At 36.8% G+C, this 22,980-nt stretch overlaps 1 protein-coding gene across 3 annotated transcripts in view; it reads right to left on the minus strand.

Annotated features, from left to right (window-relative positions):
* NBAS (NBAS subunit of NRZ tethering complex) overlaps window positions 1-22,980 on the minus strand; it is a 258,704-nt gene that overhangs the window by 132,592 nt on the left and 103,132 nt on the right. For all 3 annotated transcript variants that reach the window (XM_036224652.1, XM_016144790.2, XM_016144791.2), the window contains 6 exons: window positions 18,051-18,236; window positions 16,519-16,692; window positions 11,118-11,251; window positions 9,484-9,546; window positions 7,244-7,366; window positions 2,155-2,257 (listed from right to left, as the gene is read on the minus strand). In XM_036224652.1, the coding sequence (XP_036080545.1) occupies window positions 2,155-2,257; window positions 7,244-7,366; window positions 9,484-9,546; window positions 11,118-11,251; window positions 16,519-16,692; window positions 18,051-18,236 (783 nt within the window). The remainder of the gene's footprint in view (window positions 1-2,154; window positions 2,258-7,243; window positions 7,367-9,483; window positions 9,547-11,117; window positions 11,252-16,518; window positions 16,693-18,050; window positions 18,237-22,980) is intronic.

Consider the following 22,980-nt stretch of genomic DNA (forward strand, 5'->3'; position numbering starts at 1 on the left):
TGTCTAACCACTATGCTGTACATCTGAAACTAACAAAATAATACTGAATATCATCTGTAATTCAAAATAGAAAAACAAAGCAGGATCCATTAGATATATGTCCTAAACTCAATATGATCCACTCTGCTTAAACTATTTATAACCACTTCAATTTTTTAAAAGAACATCTTTGAAAGCGATACATATAATTTATGACTGCTTAAAGCATCTCCATTAAGTCTATAAACTAAAAAGCCAAGCTACAAATGTTATACTTAAACCTAGTCATTAAAATTACAATATACCATATAACACCGAGTTATTTTTCAATCTGCAAATTTAAAACTATTTAACTAAAACGAGAGCAACTGATGGAAGGTATTCATGCAAATATCACTGTATTCTACTAGACAACTAATAGCGTCAATTAACTATTTTTTTTATAATTGAGATTATAAAAATAGTAAGAAACAATATGAAAAACTATTTTAATGTTTTGGGAATTAAAGGCTTTTCAAAGGATGACACAAAAGACAGAAACCATAAGAAAAAATGACCATGAAATTTTAAAAAATTCTAAATAGCAATGTAAAAGATAAATCATATATAATAAACACTTGGCAACACAGATAAAACATTTAAGACAGGCGAAGGGCAAATGTCCCTTATGCAAAAAAGACACTAGATGCCAATTTTAACTGAAAAATAAAAAATATTTTAAAAATAATAATACCACATCTGGGGATAAAAAAAAAAAAAGGCTCCAGAAAAAGATTCAAAGAGATCTTTTAAACCTATACTAATGACGTCAACATATAATTAGTACAAGAACTTCTGTAAGAATGCTCTTTCCCATAATGTCACTGTTGAAGACAGAACAAAAGAAATGAAAAAAGATTTCATGAGGAAACAAGAGTTTTCTTATAATTAATAAAACTATCCAATTTTCATAGGATACTCTTATTTTCACTTGTTTCTAGGCTTCTGGGGAAGGTATCATTAGACAGGCCTTTACTGAAATTCCTGATACAGATAAAATGATTAACACCTATAAGGGATATGCTATAAAATACATATTGTGACAGAAAGCATATTATCAATAAGTAGCCCTCATTACTTATATCTGACAGGTGAAAATGGCTTACTCCCAGTGACCCGAATGACTTTGATGTAACAGTTTCTCTAGTACTTTGGTTCATTCAAGTAAGCTGTAAGAAGTCAATGTCCAATAGTGAAAAATATCATTCACTCACTCTCAAAGGTTTTCTAAAATCAACAATATAGATTTCTGCTATCTAGGCTGTATAATATTTTCAAAATTGTGCCATTGAACTTTCAAATTATTTTCCAAGGACATCAAAACCTAACATAATGGCCAAAAGTCAGTAACACAATATAGCATAATTTAAAAGGTACTAAACTAGTATTCAAAAATGTAAGTTTGCCAAATCTATATTACCATCTTCTAGAACCATTTCAAGACAGTTATAATATGCTTTCAAATGCTTTCTCTAAGGAGAGAGACTAATGGCCAGAAGTCATTACAATATCAAATCCTAATAGAAAGATGTTAAAATACAACAAAATCAATTTAATATGACAAGTTATTAATGACAAATTACACAGGAGCTAGTTCAAGTGTAATTCAATCAGATTCGGAAACTGGAAAATGCCAAAATAATGCCACTCCAACTTAAAAACACTACTTTAGACATATCTAACGAGAATTACATTTTGTACCCCATGTGTATGCACACATTTTTTTTCTCCTGAAATTGGATTTTCAAGTTTTGCATTAGAAACAAAAAGAAAAGTTCATGGAAGTTATACGTGGTCTGAGACTATAACCATAAATATTAACTTTACGCTCATTCAAGCATTTAAAAACCTGCAGTTCAAATACAAAATCATTCATTTCTCAACCGTCTACATTAGTGCTCTTTTGTTAAAATCACTTTGAATTAAAATACCAACCTATTTCACAAAATAGAGATCTAGTTTTGTAACTCTCATTGTATCAATGGGCCATAGCACAGCAACACAAGAGAAACCTTGGCTTATTTAACAAGAAAATTCAAATGAGAGCTCTTTCTGGCCATCGTCTTTGTGTACAATAAACTATCTGTGACGACCAAAAATTTCTAAAGCAAAGGAAATAAGTGCTGGAAGAGTTACCTCATAGCAAGCGGCAGGATCTAGACACGTGTACACATTCTGCTGCATAGCTAGCATGTCTTGCAGCAACATTCTCCAGTGAGACTCGCTGACGGGAGGCTGCCTGGGGAAAGAAAAAGAGGAGAAAAAAAATTATAATGATAATTCAGGAGATCTCTCTCTTCGATTGGCCAAAAGTAAAAAAAGAACCGGTACCACCATTCTCTATGCCACACAAGTCCCCAAACAATCAACAGGAATATATCTCATCTGAATCTTCAGGAATGAACTTGGATTCAAGACAGAGGGAAAAGTTGGGCAGCTACGTATCAATGCTAGAGATGCTGCCAAACCTGGCTCTGCCATAGGCGGCCACACACACACCTGGAGTGGCATCAAATGGTAACGGCAAAGGGAAACAAGCTCTGAGTTTCTAAGGTAAAAGAAAGCACATTAAAATAAAGCAGCTGTGATATAGCAGAACAAGCACTTGGAGACAGGAGAGTTAGTCTCAAATTCCATCTTTATCACTCCGTAGTGCGCAGCAGGGGACCTTCTGAACGTCAGCTATGCATGCAGACCCATCAGGCAAACACAGGCCACAGCTGGCATCAGTCTAGAGGCTGGAACCATAGCCACCAGCATCGGCTGTTCCTTTCAGAGGGAGTCTCGCTGTAGTCCACAGAGCAGTTAACAATAGATCACTGCAGGGGTTACCTTCTTCCTAGGTGACAGCCCAGGTGCAGGAAGAGAGACTTATAGGGGAGCTGCAGAAGGTGTCCTTTCTGGCTTAGGAAGACGCTTCATGCTCCACAAGAGCCAATACCTTTTGTAATAATTCCATAGGCACAGTTTGCAGAGTCTCGTCAAAGACGTGCCGGTGACTATACTCAGGAAAGCCCGAAGCATAAAGCCTCCATCGGGTGTTCTAGTTCATTTACAACCCTTCTGGGTCAGACCCAAGTTACCATTCAGGGGTCCATTTTACACAATCTAGCTGATCAAATACCATTTCATGTTGGTACCCCAGGTTACCGAGTTAGAATTAACGGTTCCGATTCTGCTGCAGCCGGGGAATAGGCTTTGTTAATCATTTCAACCACAGTCACACACAGTAGCTGTGCGACTGTGAGCAAGTCACTTAATATTCCTGAATTTCAGTTTCCTCACTTACAGCGCATCTTGGAGAGTGATAAGGAATGAATGAGATTAATTTTGATAAAACACAGGCACTGAAGCAAGATGTTCCTAAATATGATAAAAATAAAGTCAATTACCTGTACAGATCTAAAACCTTTCTTCACTTCCCTGAGCTTTAGATTTCCTTTGTGCCTATTGTCAGGACCGACTTAAACAAGAATGTATGAAAAAGCACTCCCCCCAATTTTCTGTTATAAAATAAGGTCTAATAAATGTGAATGAATGAATCTGAAAGTTACAAAAGTGTTTTTCTACAGTCAGAGCCGCGATCATTATTACTGTCTAGTGGGAGGCAGACGGCGCCATAATTCTCTCTGCCTCTTTCGGATGTTTGTCTTAGTTGAATATATATGAGCTTGGAACCATTGTTTACATTTGCTTGCCAGTCTTCAAGTTCTACATAACCATGAATCTCACTTTTTGAAAAGGGTAGATTTTGTTCTGTCTTGTTTTTGTCTGTCATATACCAAATGGATGTTTCTTTTCCATGCTTTTTCTTTTTTATGCCTTAAAACTAGAGCAAATAGACTGTTTGTAGATAATAACATTGCTATGGAATAAGTGTATATTTGGAATCATTTCTGTGAGAATTCTAGTCTTTAAGAATTTTTCACTGAAAATTTTTAATATGCATGATTCATTTGCTTATAGCATTTTATATTTATTATACAAAATGAATAATTACTCCCATCTCATATGCAAGAAAGCATTAAAGAACACATTTTTTTTCCCAGCATACAAATGCACAAAACAAACTAATATATCTGCAAGACTTCCAGGATAATCCCTGAAATGTTTTCATTAGTTAGACCCTGGTATGTGAACTCTTTGGGTGGGCTTCAAAGAATTAGAGGGCTCTTTCAGATTTGGCTTGCAGACACATGGAAAAATGTTTGATGAAATGAGTGTCCATCTTGCACCTGCTAGATAAAATCATACCTAGGAACTGTCTAGCTGAATTCAAATCCTTGTGGCCCAGCTGTTCTTCTGGAAGCCATCAACACCAGGACAGATGGTATTATTGTTTTCTCACACATGGCTAGCAGTAAGTACAGGTTCTAATTAAAATAAATTATAAGACGTTTACAATGGCCTTTTCAGAATACATTGAGTTAAGTAAAAACCAAGAGTAGAACTTGAATGCACTATGCAAGAGGTTTGTAAGTTAACAGAGAAAGCTCTGATTACAAACATTATTTATTAGTTATAGTTTTGGAATGAAAATGTAGTTTCCAGGAAGAAACAGTATTGCACTCAAGATGGTAAAATGACTTGCGACAGATTCGATGAAACTGGCCACCATTTAGGATATGCATAATAGCTATAGGGCTGAAGGCAAAGTTACCGTAGCATACATGAAATAATTAAGATTCATTTCACACTGACTACGTTGAAAAAAAGCCATTCTCTTACATATTTCCAATAAGAACACTGTGAGCAGAAACTGACTTCAAAGACATCAGAAGTATTTGGGGGACTCAATGAATGAATGATGGTGGCCGATCTAGTGGCAACGGCAAGGCTTTCTAACTGAAGAGGAGGTTCTAGAGTAGAGTCAGCATGATCAAAAATATCAACAATTCGTTTACAGTTGTAAAGAACCTTAAGTCTTAAGGTGTCAAAATGTTCTAAATTACTCATTTACTAAGTACTGAGAGAAGGTCATTGCTATGGAAGGCCCCATATTAGATGTATGGTGACTATAACAGGTGCCCTGGAGAAGTTTATGGTCTAGAAGGGAACATACAGCAATACATCAGTAACTATAACACACTGTTGAAAGAAACAAAGATAGGAAGAGAGGCAGGTATCAAAACAGGGATTTCTTAGAAAGAAGAGTTCTTTGTAGAAGCCAGTACTGGTTGCATTACATAAGCAATTTATCACTGTCCATTTGAGGCTCAGTAATGAGGAGTCATCTGGGAGATGTAAGTTTATTCATCTGCCATCACATGGCTATTATGGCCTGAGGGCGGGTCTGATGGGTAGTAACTCCCATACGACCCCAGCATAACTACGCATCCCCTGGCAGCCTGGCTCTCTCCAAATAAGATCTTGACAGAAAGGCCCAACTTACATGCTACCTACAAGAAATGCACTTCAAATACAAAACACAAATTAATTAGAAGTAAAAGATATACCACTCTAACAGGGAAGAGCTGTGAATCATGCTGTATACCAAAAATACATTATGCTAACACCAATAAAAAGAAAAAGAAAAAGAAATAAAAGGCATAGTATTGGAAAGAAAGAAGTAAAGCTGTCTTTATTCACAGATAACAGGATCTTGTATACAGGGGATCCAATGAAATCTGCAAAAAACACTTTGGAGCTACTAATGAGTCCAGCTAAAGTGGAAGATATGAGATCATTATATTAAATATCAATTGTATTTCTATACACTAGGAATAAAGAATCTGAAAATGAAATGACAAAAACAACCCCATTTACAATAACACCAAAAACAATAAAATACTTAGGAATAAACTTAACAAAATAATTACAAAATGTACACTGAAAACTACAAAGACCATTTAAAGAAATTAAAGAGCTAAGTAAATGAAAAAGATAGCAGGCCTGTGTTCATTGATTAGAAGACTTACTATTGTTTAAGATAACAGTACTCTCCAAGTTGATCTATAGATTCAACATAATCTCTACCAATTCAAAAGACATTTTTGCAAAAAAATGACAAGCTGCTTCTAAAAATCATAGGAAAAGACAAAAGCCCTAAAATAAACAAAACAACTTTGAAAAACAAAGATGGGAAACTAAAATTATCTAGTTTTAAGATTATTATAAATCTCCAAAATTATAAAATTTTACTAGAAATGGGAGGAGAAAATCTTTTTTCTTACTATGATGGCAAAATTTCTTAATATGATGTCAAAAGTGAAACCATCAAAGAAAAAAAACAAGAAATTGGACATTGTCAAAATTAACAAGGTATACTCTTGAAAAGATACAAGGGAATGAAAACATGAGGCAGATATAGGAGAAAATCCTTGAGAAGCACATCAAATACAGAGCTTGTATCCTGACTAGGTGAGAAAACTCTCAAAATCAGTAAGAAAAAAGAAACGATTTTTTAAAATGATCAAAAAAGATATATAAATGGCAAATAGTACATAAAAAGATGTTGATTATTACTCATTAGAGAAAGAAATTAAAACCAAAATTAGGTACCACTACATACCTATTAGAATAGCTAAACTTAAAAAGACTGACCATACCAGGATATGGAGCAACTGGAACCTTCCTACAAGACTGGTTAGAAAATAAAACGATAAAAATACTATGGAAGACAGTTTGACAGTTTTTTAAAGTTAACCATCCACCTATCATATGACCCTTCCATTCCACTCTTCTGGATTCAGAAGAAATAAAAGTACATGTCCCCATAAAGACCTGTACATGAAAAAGTCCAAACTCAAAACAACCCTAATGTCCATCAACAGGTGAACAAACAAAACTTGATAAATCCATACAGTAGAATACTATTCAGCAAATAAAATGAAATCAGTTATTTTGATCCATGATGTAACATGGATGGATCACAATTATGCTAAATAAAAGAAGTCAAACCAAAAAAAAAAAAAAATAGGTGTGTACGGCATGATTTCTTTTATATACAATAAGGTCAGGGGTAGCCTAGAGATGTGGTGGGACTGTGAAGGGGAGAAACAGTCAGGAAAGAATTATAAAGGGGCAAGAGAAAACTTTTAGGAATTATGGATAAGCTTATTATCTTGAATGTAGTGGTTTCACGAGTCTATATACATACATCAAAACTTTTCAAATTATACATTTTAAATATGTACAATTTATGGTAAGTCAATGAAGTCAAAAAATAAAAAGCACAGTACTTATTTTTAATCACATACAAGCATCAATTCATTTTTTGACTCACTTCCGTCCGGTATGCCTGGTCAATCTAACCATCAGCTTGTGCGCCTCTTCTGAGCTAGACTGAGTGCTTTTAACAAACGAAACTGGTTTCTCAAGTCCATGTTTCTCCAAGATCTCGGACACACTGTAAGTAAAAGAAGAATTTTTTTAAAGACATGCTACCAAACAAAAAAAGTCTAAAAATCTTAAATATACAAATAGCACTTAGGTAGTTAGTTTAAAAAAAGAAAAAGAAAAGAAAAAGAAAAAGAGCACATGGAATGATCCAATTTTTCACATTACATTAATTCTCAGCAAAAAAAAAAAAAAAAAAAAGCTAATAATTATATATCAAATCTTATTTCCCTTACTGACTTTTGTTACTATATACTTGGAAGAATACATTCTTAAAAAAATGTATGACATATCCTTTTGTTGAAATCTTTTAGTACAATTTTTCTGTAGTCTAAAAGTATCAAGTCCGTAAAATAAGCAAATCTATCATTTCAATACCCAGCTTTAACTCTTAACAATCCTATTGAGTATTTTGTTATGCGCAAGGCTGCTAGAAAAGCAATAAACAAAGAATTTTATAGTTGGAGAACCACAGAAATATCGTAAGGCTCAATCTCCCTCAAGAATCCATACTATAAAAAGACAAGATATGTCACAAACATTCTCGGTCTCATGTGAATCTTCCTGAGATATCCCATTTCATAATCATCGCATCATATATATACCGGAGCTGTCTCGCCAACTCTCACATGTATGAATTAACTGCCACCAGGGTTACAGACGGGCTGGATAGAATCCAATAACTCTCCATAAAGATAGGTTTCATGCGTCATGTCACCCAACATGATACTACAACACTTACCAACTATTATGGCTATGAGGTGGAACAGGAATAAAAAGTTCTTATTTTAAAAGGTCGGAAATTAAGCTCAGCAGTGAAGGACCTGGGTGTCATCCAGATGCCTACAGGATGTCACGCGTCCTCGAGGTGCTGAGACCACCATGTGACCACGAGGGTCACCCACACGTACAGCCAGGAACGGACAGTAAAATAAACTGTAACTTCACCGTATCTTTGATTTTATTAGAGAAATATAAAATTGTTCTTCGCAATTTTATTAGAGAAACAAAGGCAGCCATGCAGATTTGTAAGGAGTAACTCTATATTCGCTTAACCCAGTGAGCCTTAGTCAAATCATGCTGTTTTTCTGGGAGGCTGAAGAAAGGAGAGACGTAAGCCAACCTATAATAGGAGATGCTTGATGTGTTAAACATTTTCTAAGAAAAAAACTGTATAACTTTCAGAACTTAGAGTAACAAGAGTCAGGCTAAGTAACAATAAAGAAAGGTCCTGAGGAAACCGAACAGTTAATTCTTCATTAAATTCATATATTATGATTCAAGAAAACATGTTTCCTTAAATACAACTCAAAATATCTTTAAAGTCCTTTAATTTGAATGAATAAAATTTCTAATTAATAGATTACAAATTATTAGACTTGATTATACATATTACCATGACGAAGTGATGTCACTACCTATAATTTCTATAATTACATATTGGAAGGACCGAGTTTATTATTCCTAAAATTATATTTTTATACAAATATTTTAAAATTACACACAAGCACAATTATGTACACATATAAAAATAAATATTGGTAAACAATGTTAGGCTTCTTAAATGGCAAATTGGGAAATCTCAGTCTCTAAAAAAAGACAGCTTAAAATTTCATTTGATAGTAAAAGAATATCATTACAAAGTTATTTGAAGGTTCTAGTACATTTTGCTATAATCCAAATATTTGATCAAATGTACCGTCCAAAAAAGAAAAGTTAGAAGTATAATAATTGTTTGCTAATAGATGCAATAATTACTGCAAGAACTAACATTTCTTGAATACCTACTATATGTACAGCACTTTAAATGCTTAATCTAATGTTAACTGCACGATCTCATGAGTTAGATATTAGAGATATGAAAACCCTAGGCTCAAATATCACACAGCTAGTAAGCAGCAACGCCCAGATTTGAACAAGACTTGCCAGTTTTCAAAGTCCATGTTCTTCCTCCTCTTGAAGTTCGTAAAAAAAGCTAGTGGTACATTATTATTAAGAAAATTCACTCCCGAGGAAGCCAACATACAGAAGGTCAAACTGGCAATGACCAGTAGGCATATTTAAAGTGGTGTTTCTTGGACAGGCCTCCTTAATCAGCATAGAGCCACAGATGGTCATTTTTCTCACCTGAGAATTTGTTCCAGTTGGTCTACCATGTCATGAAGAGTTGTGGTAATCTCTGTCTTATCACTAAAGGAGTAAGTGGAAAAAAAATTAATTATATTTTAGTCATAGCTTTTTTAAAAAAACTCAAAATTCATTTAAGTGAAAAAAAAAAAAAGAAATGATGTTCCCTTTGTACTTAATATATAACAATCTTACACTGTCCAGGTAAAAATTCAGCCTTATCTCCTGAACTCATTCAGCATCTTTCATGTCTCAAGAGATTAAGATAAAAAAATACTGGAGTAGAACAATACTGTTCATTACAGATTAGCAAGAGATGGGTAACAATTTTCTAAAGAACTTTAAGTTCAGTTCTGCTAAAAGGTGAAAAAAGAATTATAAATTAATTGTATATTTTTTTAAATAAGAGGAAAACCATCATTTTTCTGTTCTTTTAACCAATACAACGGTTAAGCATGGCCCTGCATGCTGGCTTTCTCCTAGGCCTGTCTACACCACCTGTGACCCCCTAGGACGTTTCCATTAGGATTCTACCTAATTGGGGGACCTCTTCAAGTCCTCGTTCTCTCTGCATCCACTGCAACACCCAGCAATTCCACGTCTGGGTATAGATCCAAAGGAAATAAAATCACTGTGTCAAAGAGATATCTACACCACCATGTTCACAGCAGCATTATTTATAGTAGACATAGAAACAATCTAAGTCTCCATCAGAAGATGAACAGACAAAGAAAATATGATCTATCATAATGGAATACCATTATTCGGCCTTAAAAAAAAAAAAATCCTGCCATTTATAACATGGATGGACCTTGGGGGCACTATGCTAAGTGAAGTAAGTCAGAAAGAGAAAGACAAATACTGTATGATCTCACTTATATGTAAAAATCTAAAAACACAAACAGAAACACCAACAAACTGATAAAAAAGATCAAAATGTAGTCAAAAGGTAGAAATTTCCAGTTAAAAGACAAGGTATCAGGGACGTAATGCACAGCATCATGAGTCTGGCTGACACTGCTGTACGGCATATCTGAAAGTGGCTCAGAGAGTAAACCCTGAAAGATCTCATCGTAAGGAAAATGACATTGGCTTTTGTATCTATGAGACGATGGATGTTTACTGAACTTATTGTGGTAACCATTCCACAAAATATGTAACTTATATGCTGCTGTATGTTAGTCAAATCTCAATAAAAGTGAAAGAAAAAAATAAATTCTATATATTCATATGTCACTACTTGAAGGGATTACCACAAGCAAAGACCAAGAACAATTCATAGAAGAAATACAACTAGCTCACAAATATGGAACATGCTTAAATAGAAACACGACTTAAACATATATCACTGTGTGCACACTGCAAAAAGTATTTTGGAGTGGGTGGTAGTGATATTTTTGTTTTTTAATGGATAATGAATTATCAAGGTTGACAAAATTATAGTGACTTTCCATCCATACACTGCTAGAAAAACAAAAGTTTCTCTCTAGGCAACAGATTTGCAGATGATTTCATTTTCTTTATACATTTTTATATTCCCAAATCCTCTATAATGAACATTGAGAGCAGCAACTTTCCATTTTAACTGTTAGAATAAAAAGACACAACAAGATCGGCACCCTGTGGATTCTTACCCATAACCTCTTTGAGGCAGACATTCTAATATGTCATAGCAAAGCGAGAGTTGATCACTCCGTTCACAGTTATAGATGCATTCTAATGCTACTACCATCAGTTGGTCCTGATCAGGAATAATTTTCTTCTGCAGCTAGAGAAAATAAAGCACATTGTACTAAATGTCAATAGATTTACAGTCGCTTTTTTTATATCTCAGTACCACTGTCAATAGAATATTAAATAGTGCAATTAATCAGCTGCAGAAACAAATCTTGATTTTTCTTTAGCTTACAGACTTTCGGGATCTTTAATAATTCCAAATGAAATCACATTTTAATTACAGAATCAGCTAGAAAAGATAATTTGTACCCATAAGCTTCACAGCTGCTAAAAGCAGATTCTTCAATTTATGACCCATTCAAGACAGAACACAGCGAATTAAAAAGGCAATTCATTAAAAACAACATATTTAACCCTAAAGCCAAATTTTATGTGTTTCAATTACAAAAATATATAAAATTCCTTAACTAATATTCAGAGATATTAGAAGTTACTGTTTCTCAATATGCATAATATATTAGTCATTTAACTAAACCGTACATTCTATTTGAAAGAAGTCGCATTGTAATGTAGTAATATTTGAATCCCAGAACACACTCCATGTTCTGATGTAGAAAAAATGGCTACTTTGGATCACTTGTCTATATAGGATACAAGAGGCAAGACTTCCCACTGCCAAGCACAGATTCCCATTCTTAGTATTTTCTGGGATATAAAAATAATAGATTGGTTTTCTCATCTATGATATGGAGATATTAATGACATCCTAACAGCATTGTTGTGTGGATTAAATAAATTAATACATGTAGAATGTTTACGTTATTACCACCACCGAAGCCAAAATGAAATTTTCAAATTATCTCCTTAGAGCCCTTTTCAACGACAAAATAAGTTTAAGGTAATTTCTATAATAAAGATCTAGTGGTTTTCAATGTTTTAATAAAAATACGAAACATAAGAAAGTGATAGAGGGAAACTGCCAAATGAAGGCCTTTCTCAGTAAAAAAAATCACATCATTGAATGGAAAGAAGAAAGATTCAAGGCTGCTGCAGAAATAAGTTTTTTTAAAGCAGTTGAGTTAAAGGATTACATACCCTTCTTCGAGGTGTTAAAAAAATAAAAATACATTAATTTGACATCAACACTTGACAAAAAGTTATCCAAGGCTGCAAACTGGTAAAACAGGGACAAGCAGGTAATAAAAGTATGAAAAATCCATTAAAATAGCTAACTTTTCCTGATTTTTAACTATTTGCCAGGTACTATTCCTAAGTTCTTTATATTTATTAGTTCATAAATCCTCAAAACGATCCTGTACGGTTAGTAGTAGTCCTATTCCTATTTTACATAGAGGGGAAACTATACAGAGAGAACAAGTAACCTGCTCAAGGCAGAGAAAGAGCTGATCACCGTCAAGCCAGGAGTCAGAGCCTACGCCAAGCCAACACTGGCTCTCACAATCCTTCAGAAGAACTTCACGTACAGGAAGAATGGAAGAGACTGAGGGAGAACTTGGCAATAAAGACCTCATATGGTAAGACAGTGTCCCAGGAAGACAAAAAAACTGAAACCAGTTTTGGTCAAGGAACAATTTGGGACACCAGCCGAAACTGAAGCCAAGTCCTCGCCCTTTTCCTCCACTACCTTGCTTCCTGTCTTTCCTTCCCTGAGACACTAAGTGCCACTTGGAAGTTAAATGTTCCACATTCGATCATTTATGCTCAAAATCTGTGGAAAACCCTGCAGTAGTCCTTCATGGGAAAGGTAAAGAATAAACTCTTTCGCTTTGCCGTTATCTAAACGCGGCAGTAGTCAGGCTATGTCTCCCTGTCTTATTCTAATCCTACCTGGAGTGTCTTCTCAAGAACGTCATCCGGCCCTATTTAAACCTCCCTAATAATCCAGTTTCATCTTCACTTGAACTTGACTTCAGTTGGACTTTCTCAGATTTCTACAGTATCTCGCTTATGCTCAATAAATGCCGGCCCAAAGACTAAATCCTCTTCCTACCATCATGCATAGGTCCTTTTTCTTCTGTGTAACCCTTTGATCTTTTTTGTTCTCTTCCTATGCCATTCAGTATATTTATCTTAATACAATCTACTTAGTACGTGAATCATAATGCTCGAATTGTTAAGATATTTTCATTCCTGCCCTGTCAGACTCCCTACAGGATGTAACTTAACTTCATACACTATAGGAAAGCACACTTCCCCTTATTTCCATCGCTCTTGTCCTAGCATCTTAGTGTGACTATTAAACCATCACTAGCCCCACCTCGAGATAATGGAAGAGCCCATCTAGGACTTCCTAAGAAGTCAACGAAATAAGTCTTCCCCACCATGCATGCATAGCACGTTATTTTTCATACTGCATAGCAAGGTGAAATGTAAAGTTTTTTTTTATTAAAGTCTTAACATTATGCACTACAGACAACTAGGAAAAGAACAATAAGATAGGATACTGGAAAACCCCAGGGAAATCAAGCAATCAAAACATTAGTGAAGTTCAGGATACAGAATTAACATACAAAATCAACAGATTTCATTTACACAAACAATAAACAGAGAAAATGAGGATAGAGGAAATTCCATTTATAACAGAAACAAAATTAAATGCTTAAGAATAAATTTAACAAGAAATGTGCAGAACTTATAAGAGGAAAAAAATTAGACACTCCTAAAAGACATTCAAAAAGAAATGAACAAATATTTTGATATTGCCTCTTCTTGAACAGGTGACTGGACATCATAAAGATATTATTGGTCTCACTAAGTTTATTTATAAATACAATACGATCACAACAAAAAATACCAACTAGTTATTTTGTGGAACTAGACAAGCTGATACCAAAGTTCAAACATAAAAACAAACATAAAAGGAGAGCCAAAAAAAAAAAAAAAAAAAAGAACTAGGGAAAAAATCTACAAAGAAATACTTCCCTTACCAGACTTAAAAGCTATAAAATCTCTATATTAAAATAGTATGGTACTAGTGCATGGACAAAGGGACCAGTGGAAAAACAAAGGAACTCCAGAATTAGCCCCACAAATAAACAGAAATTCTGTATACCGCAAATCTCAAATCACTCAGGTAAAGACACATTTTTTAATAAATGGTGCTGGAGCAACTAGGTAGCCACTTAGGAAAACATAAAATTAGATCTATATCCCTCACCACACAAAAGAATAAACTCCAAATAGATTGAGAATCTAAATATAAAAATAAAACCATAAAGTACCAGAAGGAAAAAGGAGTGAATTCTTCTTTAGCCTTGAAGTAGAAAAGGCTTCCTCTTATTGACTCTGCATGTGAAGGCAATAAAAGATTGATTTGACTATATAAAAATAAAAAGATGATTTTGCATGACACAATTCACCATAAACAAAGACAACCCTACTAATTGGGAGAAATATTCACAATATATACCACAAAAAAAGGGCTAACTATACTAATACATATGGGTTTTTTAAAAATTAAGGCACTGAAAGGAATAAAAATCCAAGTGAACAATGGGGAAAAGACAGGAATGAATAATTCACCAAAAATAGAGAATGCCTCTCATACATATGAGAAAAAGTTCGCATTCACTCATAATTAGAGAAATGCGACTGTTAAAGGGCCATGGCATTATGCAGAAGTCTCACTTCTAACTCACCACTTTAAAAGATTCACCTTCTTCCTCAAAGAGGTGATGAAATTCCCTCCTCCAGAGGCTCTCAACACCGCAACCTCTGCCCCACTCAGCCACTGCCTCCGGCTCCTGAGTATTTCTTAGACTTCTACCTTCCTCTTTACTTGGCCTGTAAAGTACCACTGAGAGAGGCCGACGTTCACCCTGCGGGCAGTGCAAGCCCCTCGAGGCTTCCCACGGACCGTGCATGGTGGAATTTGTGCGGCAGAAAGACAACATTGATAGAAGTATAGAGGTCGGATTGGAAGGGAAGAGCCCAGCACACCACTGTTCTCTGCTTTGACATTTACATATTTCCACGAAGGTGAATGGTCCTATGTTTTATTCAAAAGGAACATGTTAAATTGTCAAGTAAAACAACAACAAAAAAACTGACTGTATACGAAGGATTTACAAGACTCTGTAAGGAAGAAGTATCAAGAACAAGATTACTGACAAAAATTTTAAGTCGCTTCTTTCTTCCTCATAAAACATTCATATTCAATCCATCCTGCTTCTCACAGAGTGTTCTGCTGTCGAAAGCAACCCACCCTCAGCTCACAGTAAACCACCCTCGATTTAAAACCAGAATACAAAGTGGAAACTGCAGATAAGAAGATGGGAAATTTTAAACAGCCAATGAACAGGTACATTTCTCACAGACGAGCCTTCCAGAAACGCAAAATTGGTAAGGTTAACTAAGCAATGCTTTCCTTCTCGGCTGGATTATACTGGTCGAGGACCATGTTCCTCAGCAGACTGCAGAAAGATAACAAAGCCCAGTGCGAGAAAGTACATTTAGCTGGAATTCAAGACTAGGATTCAAACAGAAGTCATTGAAGGCCACTTCCAATCGAATGCTTTGAATCTAACTACAAAATTCTGCACCCCAATCGACTATCTGAGTCCCCATCAGAGGAAGGGGAACTACTATTCGATCTATGGCTAAATTAAGGGGTTACTTTGCAGAAGTATGCTGAACAACTATCTGAATCCTATAGAAATACAGAATGATAAATACAGGGGTCTTAAGCAAAAATAAGAGTTATTAAGAATAATTATAAGATCTCCTAATGAGATCCTAAAGATTTTCATAAATAATCTGAGGTAGTCAAGGGCAGAAATCTTTTTTCCTTCTATTGGTGTTACAGTAAAGCGTGATGGTTAACATAGCTGTGACATTACAACGTCTGAACCCAAGTTCCACTCCTTACTATGTGACCCTGGGCAAGTGCGAAACAACTCTGTATCACAATTTTCGTTTCCTGTAATATTAATAAAAATATCTACCTTATAGGATTGTTATAAGGATTAAATGAGTTAACACTTATACAGCACCTTCTAATAGGAAGAATTCGATACCTATCAAAATTGTTCATCTTTTTGGTATAGCCGGTTTCCAAAATACAATAGTCAATAAACTGTAGAGTAAATTAATTAAAATAAACATAAGTTTATGAAATTCCAAAGAAAATTTTGGACTGAACTGTTGAAACATTTTTAAAGAATGACAACCATTGCTTTTTCTGTTTAAAGGAAAATTACTTGCAAAGCGTATTATTAAAAAATTGAAATATGTGGTGACATTAAAGGATTTTTTTTTTAAAAAAATTGGTCAACAGAACGTAATCTTGTAGGTGAAAAAGTACAGATGATTTTTTAAGATATTAGAGTTTCTACTTACATCTGGTTTGGAATGCTGAAATATCTTCAGGGGAAGTTTTAAGTCCCCTTTGGCTAAAGTTACTAAATATTCTTTTAATAGCTCATTGGCCACACCAGGAGACTGTTTCTCACAGCGATGAAGAAAGGGAACCATCCATTGGTAGGCACTTGTCACGTACTTGTCCTCGGAACACTGAAAATATAATGAACCAAAAAAATAATAATAATAAATATCTGATTAAGTCAGCTGAGTTCTAAAACTCACAAGCGGACTGAGGTCAACGGTTTTTAAAGCCCAAGGCGTTCTAAAAAAAAGACACAGTGTCCTTTTCAGGCTGACGGCAGCAAGAGCACTGTGGCCCGTCGGCTCAGTTCCCCCCAGGGATGGCTCTGGGTCCCTCACAGGCTAAGGCCGGCTCTGGAAGTCACTCTACTACGAAGTCGGGAGGGCTTCCAGAGCAAAGAGAGGTCCTGCCCTAAGAGTGTGTGTGCAGATAAGCATAGAGAAGCTCTAGAAAGGAGCCACTTGCGACAAGTCTCACCTATAAAACCCCAGCTTCTCTCCCTTCCTTTTCCTCCTCCTCCTGTTTTGTTTTGCCCCTTTATGCCCAGCTCCACAACACTCTAAATGACACACACGATTTTACCTATCATCCCTGATACAAACCATACCCTCTCTGAATGACCCCAGGAGACACGACTACATCTCTTAAGAGGAGTCTTACATATGACACAGATCAATCGTCACTGCATTGTCAGGAGAAGAAATTAAATAGACAAAAGAAAGGTAGGGACAGAGGGAGAGAGAAAAGGGGATTGGTAAGAGAAAGAAAGATGAAAGAGAAAGGGAGATGAAAAGAAGGTAGAGAGAGAGAAGGACAGGAGTCAAGGGAGACACGGAGACCCCCGCGGCAGCGGCAACCCCGGCCTCGTCCTCGGCCATCCGGCCAAGCTCCCGAAGTTTGGCAGCTGGCGCCTCCGGGCCCCATGGTCCTTGGGTGCAAGGTGTCTCTCTCCGCTTAGTGGGGAGCTGGCCGAAACCAGAGCCTAACTGTGAGGGTGCACGTTCTCCCCAAGGTGACCCAAGAGAAACCTAGGAGTGGCTGGGCAAAGCCTCCTAAGCTCACTAACCCTGAAGCCAAGATGCTTCCTTCACGTGACCATCCAGCCCTCTGAACTGCAGTGCTTTTTTTTTTTTTTTAAGACCTTGAAATATATAAGAAGTTGTGAATTTTCGCACAGTGAAGGATTAGAAACGTGAACACTAGAATGACCACTGGTTTATAAATATGCCTACCTAGAATTAGGGCTTGGGGGTTATATAGCAATAAGTATGAATAAAGGACAAGCAAGGCATAAAAACAGCCAAAATAGTTTTGGATGTCTTCGGTAATTTAGTCATAAAATTTAATTTTTTTAAAAAAAAGTCAAGAAACCTTCCTTTATTTACTAAATTCTCAGGTTTGGAGGACATTTAATCTTTGACTTTGAGACACACATTAATCAAAGCACGCAGGGAATGTTTAAAAAGAAAGTTAAAATAAAACCTACGGTATTCATCAGTAATCTTAGTTTTTCAATGTCTTTCATCTGCTGAAGCTCTTTCAAGGTTAAGGTTAAATCACACCCGGCTTCATAAACCAGTGCTTCCAGGGTGACCAAATTATCACACAGAGTCAGCAAGTCAGGGACGTTCCGCTCCATGCCAAGTCGAACGAGTGACAGTGCGCAGTCCACCTGAAACGAGAGAGCCACAGTGAGTCTCCGAGCACCGCATCTTTCCGATGCACCTCAGATAAACGCTTCCTGTGTAGAATCTAATTCTTGTCCTCAATTTATAGAAAATCACAGCAACGGTAACATTTTTATTTAGTGCAAAACTTCTCTATCAAACGTATCAGCATCAAACTGTTTCAAAGGACTCAAACAAACAGCAAGAAATTCTAAAGGTAAAGCTAGCAAGAGAAAAACAACCATCTTAAAGACACGGAACCTTACAGTTTACGGAGCAGGTTTACATAGCGTCTCTATTTAATTCTGATGGCATTAACAGGCAGGGAAAACCACGCAGCTGTTAGTGTTGATGCCAAATTAATCCCATTTTCACCATAACATTTCCTCCAAAAATAATGCCTGCTTTTATACTCTTCTTCCTTCCTATCCTTCCACAGTGCCTCCCATATGGAAGGCATCCAATAAATACCTGCTGAATGACTCACTCCGAAAGACATTTTCTCTGTCCCAATTCAAATATTTAAAATCCACTTAGACAAAAATGGTTTTCCTATAGACGCTCAGTAAACAGCAATCTGACTACTGTCCCTTAATTAGGTTTATGAAATGACATATTCTGATTGACAGCAACATGACCTAGTGTGGCCTAAACCTGTAGTGCCTCTTACTACTCCTCACTTCCTCCCACGCTCCTAGACTAACACTTACTGAGGACCTACTATGAGCTAAGCGCCATTCTAGCTATTAGGAACTTAACACTGAGTAAGAGGGGGTCTCTCCCTCAAAGCGCTCTCCATTTTCTAGGAAACACAGTCCAGGAAAACAATGATTGAAGTAGAGTGAACGAGGATGAGGAAGGTCTCTAAGAAGGGGGTACGCAGCCCAATCCGCAAGTGTCACAAAGTCCCCCAGAGGGGAGAAAACTCAGAATGAGCTTTAGAGAATTATTACAAAATGGCAGGTGAAGAAGGGAGAAGGCCAGGGGAACAGCACGGCGGGCAGAGATGCACACTGTGTCGTAAAAGTACAATCAGCTCCACGAGACTGAAAAGAAGGCATGAAATGAAGCAATGAGAAACACGGCCTGAGTGGTTGGGAGGGGCCAGATGACGAAGAGTACTGTCTGCTGAGCTTAAGGAATGTGCAGTTGACCCTGAGATGCGACACTACCAAAGGGTTTTCCACCGGAGAATGTCGCGGATGCGCGCTTCAGAAAGAATACTCAGTAAGGACGCACGGGACGACGAATGATGAATTGGAAATGCACTGGACTGAGAACGGGCAGACCGGCCAGGGGAACTGCAATCACTACTATGAAAAGATTCTCTACTAGTGACGAGAGTGGTGCCCTGGGGGACAGCAATATCTAAGGAACAAGCCGAAGAACATCGGCCACACAGAAGAGACTAAAAGGAACGGCAAGGACAAAGGCAAGAGCAGAAGCGAGCAGAAGCCCGAGTACGGCAGGAAAGAGGAAGCGGTGGTGTCGACGGGCAGTGCTTCCTGTGACGAGGGCAGGGTCCGGCCCGGGGCCCTCCTGACGCAGCGTCGCCAAGGTGGTCGGAGCGGCCGGACGCCAGGCGGACGAGGGCGAAGCAAGCGGCAGGGGAGTGACTACGGCAGGCACTGCGACTACTGCCAAGCTGGGCCGTGATGGAGGGAAAGAAGATGGCAGAAACAGAGGCCAGGGAGAGCACGACTTCATTTTTGTTGTTGTTTTATTTATAAAATAGGGTTGATTTGAGTTTTAGGTCAAAAAAAAAAAAAAAAGGCGATAGACACGGTGGGGGAGAGGCTGAAAATTACAGGGGGAGAGACCAGGCGGCCTTCAGAGATGCAGGTACCGATGGGGAAAGATGAAGTGGAAAAAAAAAAAAAAAGGAAAGGAATGTATTTCGATTCGATTTCGATTCGAAAGAGTAGTACAAATAAATATGAGGAGAAAAACTATAGCTATGTAAGGCATGAGGCAAAACGGAAGTGATCTGGTAATATTTCATCAAATGCTTTTTTACCTGATGTCTAATAATAAAAATACGATTCATGTCTGTAAGAATCCATCCACCTGTATACCAATTAAAAAACATCCATACTTGATTTTTGATGATTGTTCAGAAAGCATGAGGAAAAGGATGCCTAAAATGTAACTTTGTGCAAGTAACAGTCTGAACACATAGCACATTAACAGTATATAGTTACCAATTTTGTGATCCAGATTCATTTCTCTAATACCAACTTTGAATTTGTGGCTTTCCCAAATACTTATTGAAGCAAGAATGATTTAGAATCAAATAATTGACACCTTAAATGAAAGTAGGCTCTCATGCGATTTAAAGAATTATACAACCAACCCCAAGCCCTCGCTGGATAAATTTCACCACTATACACATTTTCCTAAGCCAACAACAAAAAGTTTTGCTAAGGCACTAAGGAAAAAGAAGTCCCATGTCAATTAAATTTCTAAAAATGAAAAAGATTAAACTATGTTAGATTTCACTTCAATTATAGTATGAGCCACACAAAACAGCAATACATAAAATGAAGCTAAAGAACAATACCTCTGTTAGAAGTGTTTTTAAATAAATGAAAGAGACAAAAGAGAAGGAAGCTAAATAAAGCATCCCCAAATGACTTTTCTTTCTTTATAATTGTTCCTAACTATTCACGAAAGAATTAAGGATGTCTAGAAATTATTATTAGACTGTTAAAAACTTTTAATTTCAGAAAGCTCTGGGTTTTTTTGTTTTTAATAGGCTTTATTCTTTAGAGCAGTTTTAGGTTGAAAGCAACCATGAGTAGAAGTACAGAGATTTCCTATAAACTCCCAACCCCACATACCGACAACCTCCCGCACTGCTGACATCAGCCACCAAAGTGATACATTTGCTGTAACTGATAAACCTATGCTGACACATCGTTACCACCCAATGTCCACTCTACATTAGAGTTCACTCTTGGTACTGCACATTTTATGGTTTTGGACAAACGTATAATGACGGGTATCCATCATTACGGTGCCATACAGAGTGGTTTCACTCCCTTAAAAATCCTCTGCGCTCCACCAATTCGTCCCTCTCCCATCAAATCCTGGCAACCGCTGATCTCTCCACATCTTCATTGTTTCGCCTTTTCAAAATGTCATATAGTCAGAATCATACGGTATGGATCTTTTCAGATTGGCTTCTTTCACTCTGTAGCATGCATTTAAGGTTCTTTCTTCGAAGTCTTTTCTTGACTTGATAGCTCATTTCCTTTGAGCACTGAAAAACACTGCGTGTGTGATTGTACCAGTGTTTACCCATCTACCTACTAAAGGGCACCCTGGTTCAGCAGTTGTAACGAATGCAGCATTCAGATGCAAGATGTTAATACAGGGATGACTGGTGGGGAAGGGAGTGAGAAGGGGTCTTTGGTAACGCTGCACTAAAATCTGGGTTACAAAACATTTAAATACTACATATTGGAGAGTCATTAGCAATCTTTTGAAGTGCATGAGGCTGGCTGCCCTGAACTTTTTACAGACATGAGAAATTTCTGAATTCTCATTCCTACCTCAAATAACGGATATCTAGAAATCAGTTATTTAAGAGTATATACAAATATACTCACACATTTCTCCTTACTCTCAAAAAGCTCTATCTAGTTCATCTAGGAACCACAAAAACCACAGACAAAACCAATCCAAACAGAAAGCTTTTTCTTATTAGACAGAGGCAATACGAAGCTCCGTGCATTTGTAAAATTCCTGTAAATCATATGATGCCACTGGAATCTTTACAAATGTCTACATACAAGTTAAACGACCTGCATTTACGTGTACAGAAATGTGCCTCCCTGGCTCACTCGAGCTTTCTTTAGCAATTCTCACCAAGTGAGTTTCTCCTACGTCAGCAAAATAAAAATGCCTTTGTTTAAGGTCACCGATATGAACGGGTCATTTCCAGACACCAGGTATTGGTCTAAGGTGTCAGGGCTCAATGAGAACATAACCATCCACCAGGAGGCTTTCTGAAAATCTGAGGATGTATGTCAGTCGATCACAGGCATCAGTGGGCCCTACTGGCATTAAGGGGCTGGAGCCAGGAATGCCGGATGTCCACACAGCCAGGGCAGTCCCACATAGCCAGCTTGTCCTGACCCCGCCTACCCTTCAAACGTCCTAAAAAACCTAGTTACAGAGCGCTGAGTCCAGATCTCAACGTCATTTACACAAAACTCTCTTTTCTATGGTTTGATTTACACAGAACTTTCCTAGAATGCAGCAACTACATAATAAAGGGAAGATATTACTTTGTTTTGTTTAAAAGTTCATGCGTTGTTCCCATCCCAGATAGCGATTTGTGGTATTGAACTCAAATAACACAACGTAATTAAATCTAACCTTCGACTATTTTATTCCAAGTGATTTCTCACTGACTTTACCTCCTAGTAAATGACTCAACATTTACATATTTTATTTTTCCTATACATCGCAATCAAGTCATTACAAATTATTTTTTGGAAATTTTCTAGTAATAACATATGTCTATGATATTCTCATCAGGATAATAAGGAAGTACCAGAAAATATTAGCTACAAAAAAGATACTATGGGTCTGAGAACCCCTTTTTTAGATTAATTTACCTTGCTCTCAGCGATTAAGATGTGCGTAATTGTTCCTTTTTCATATGGGATCTATAAGAAATATGATAGAGAGCCCTGGATTTTGTCTGGCTCTGTCACTGCATATCCCTGAGCAAGCTGCTCA

The sequence above is a fragment of the Rousettus aegyptiacus genome, unplaced genomic scaffold (assembly GCF_014176215.1).
Source record: "Rousettus aegyptiacus isolate mRouAeg1 unplaced genomic scaffold, mRouAeg1.p scaffold_m13_p_7, whole genome shotgun sequence".
Lineage (NCBI taxonomy): Eukaryota > Metazoa > Chordata > Mammalia > Chiroptera > Pteropodidae > Rousettus > Rousettus aegyptiacus.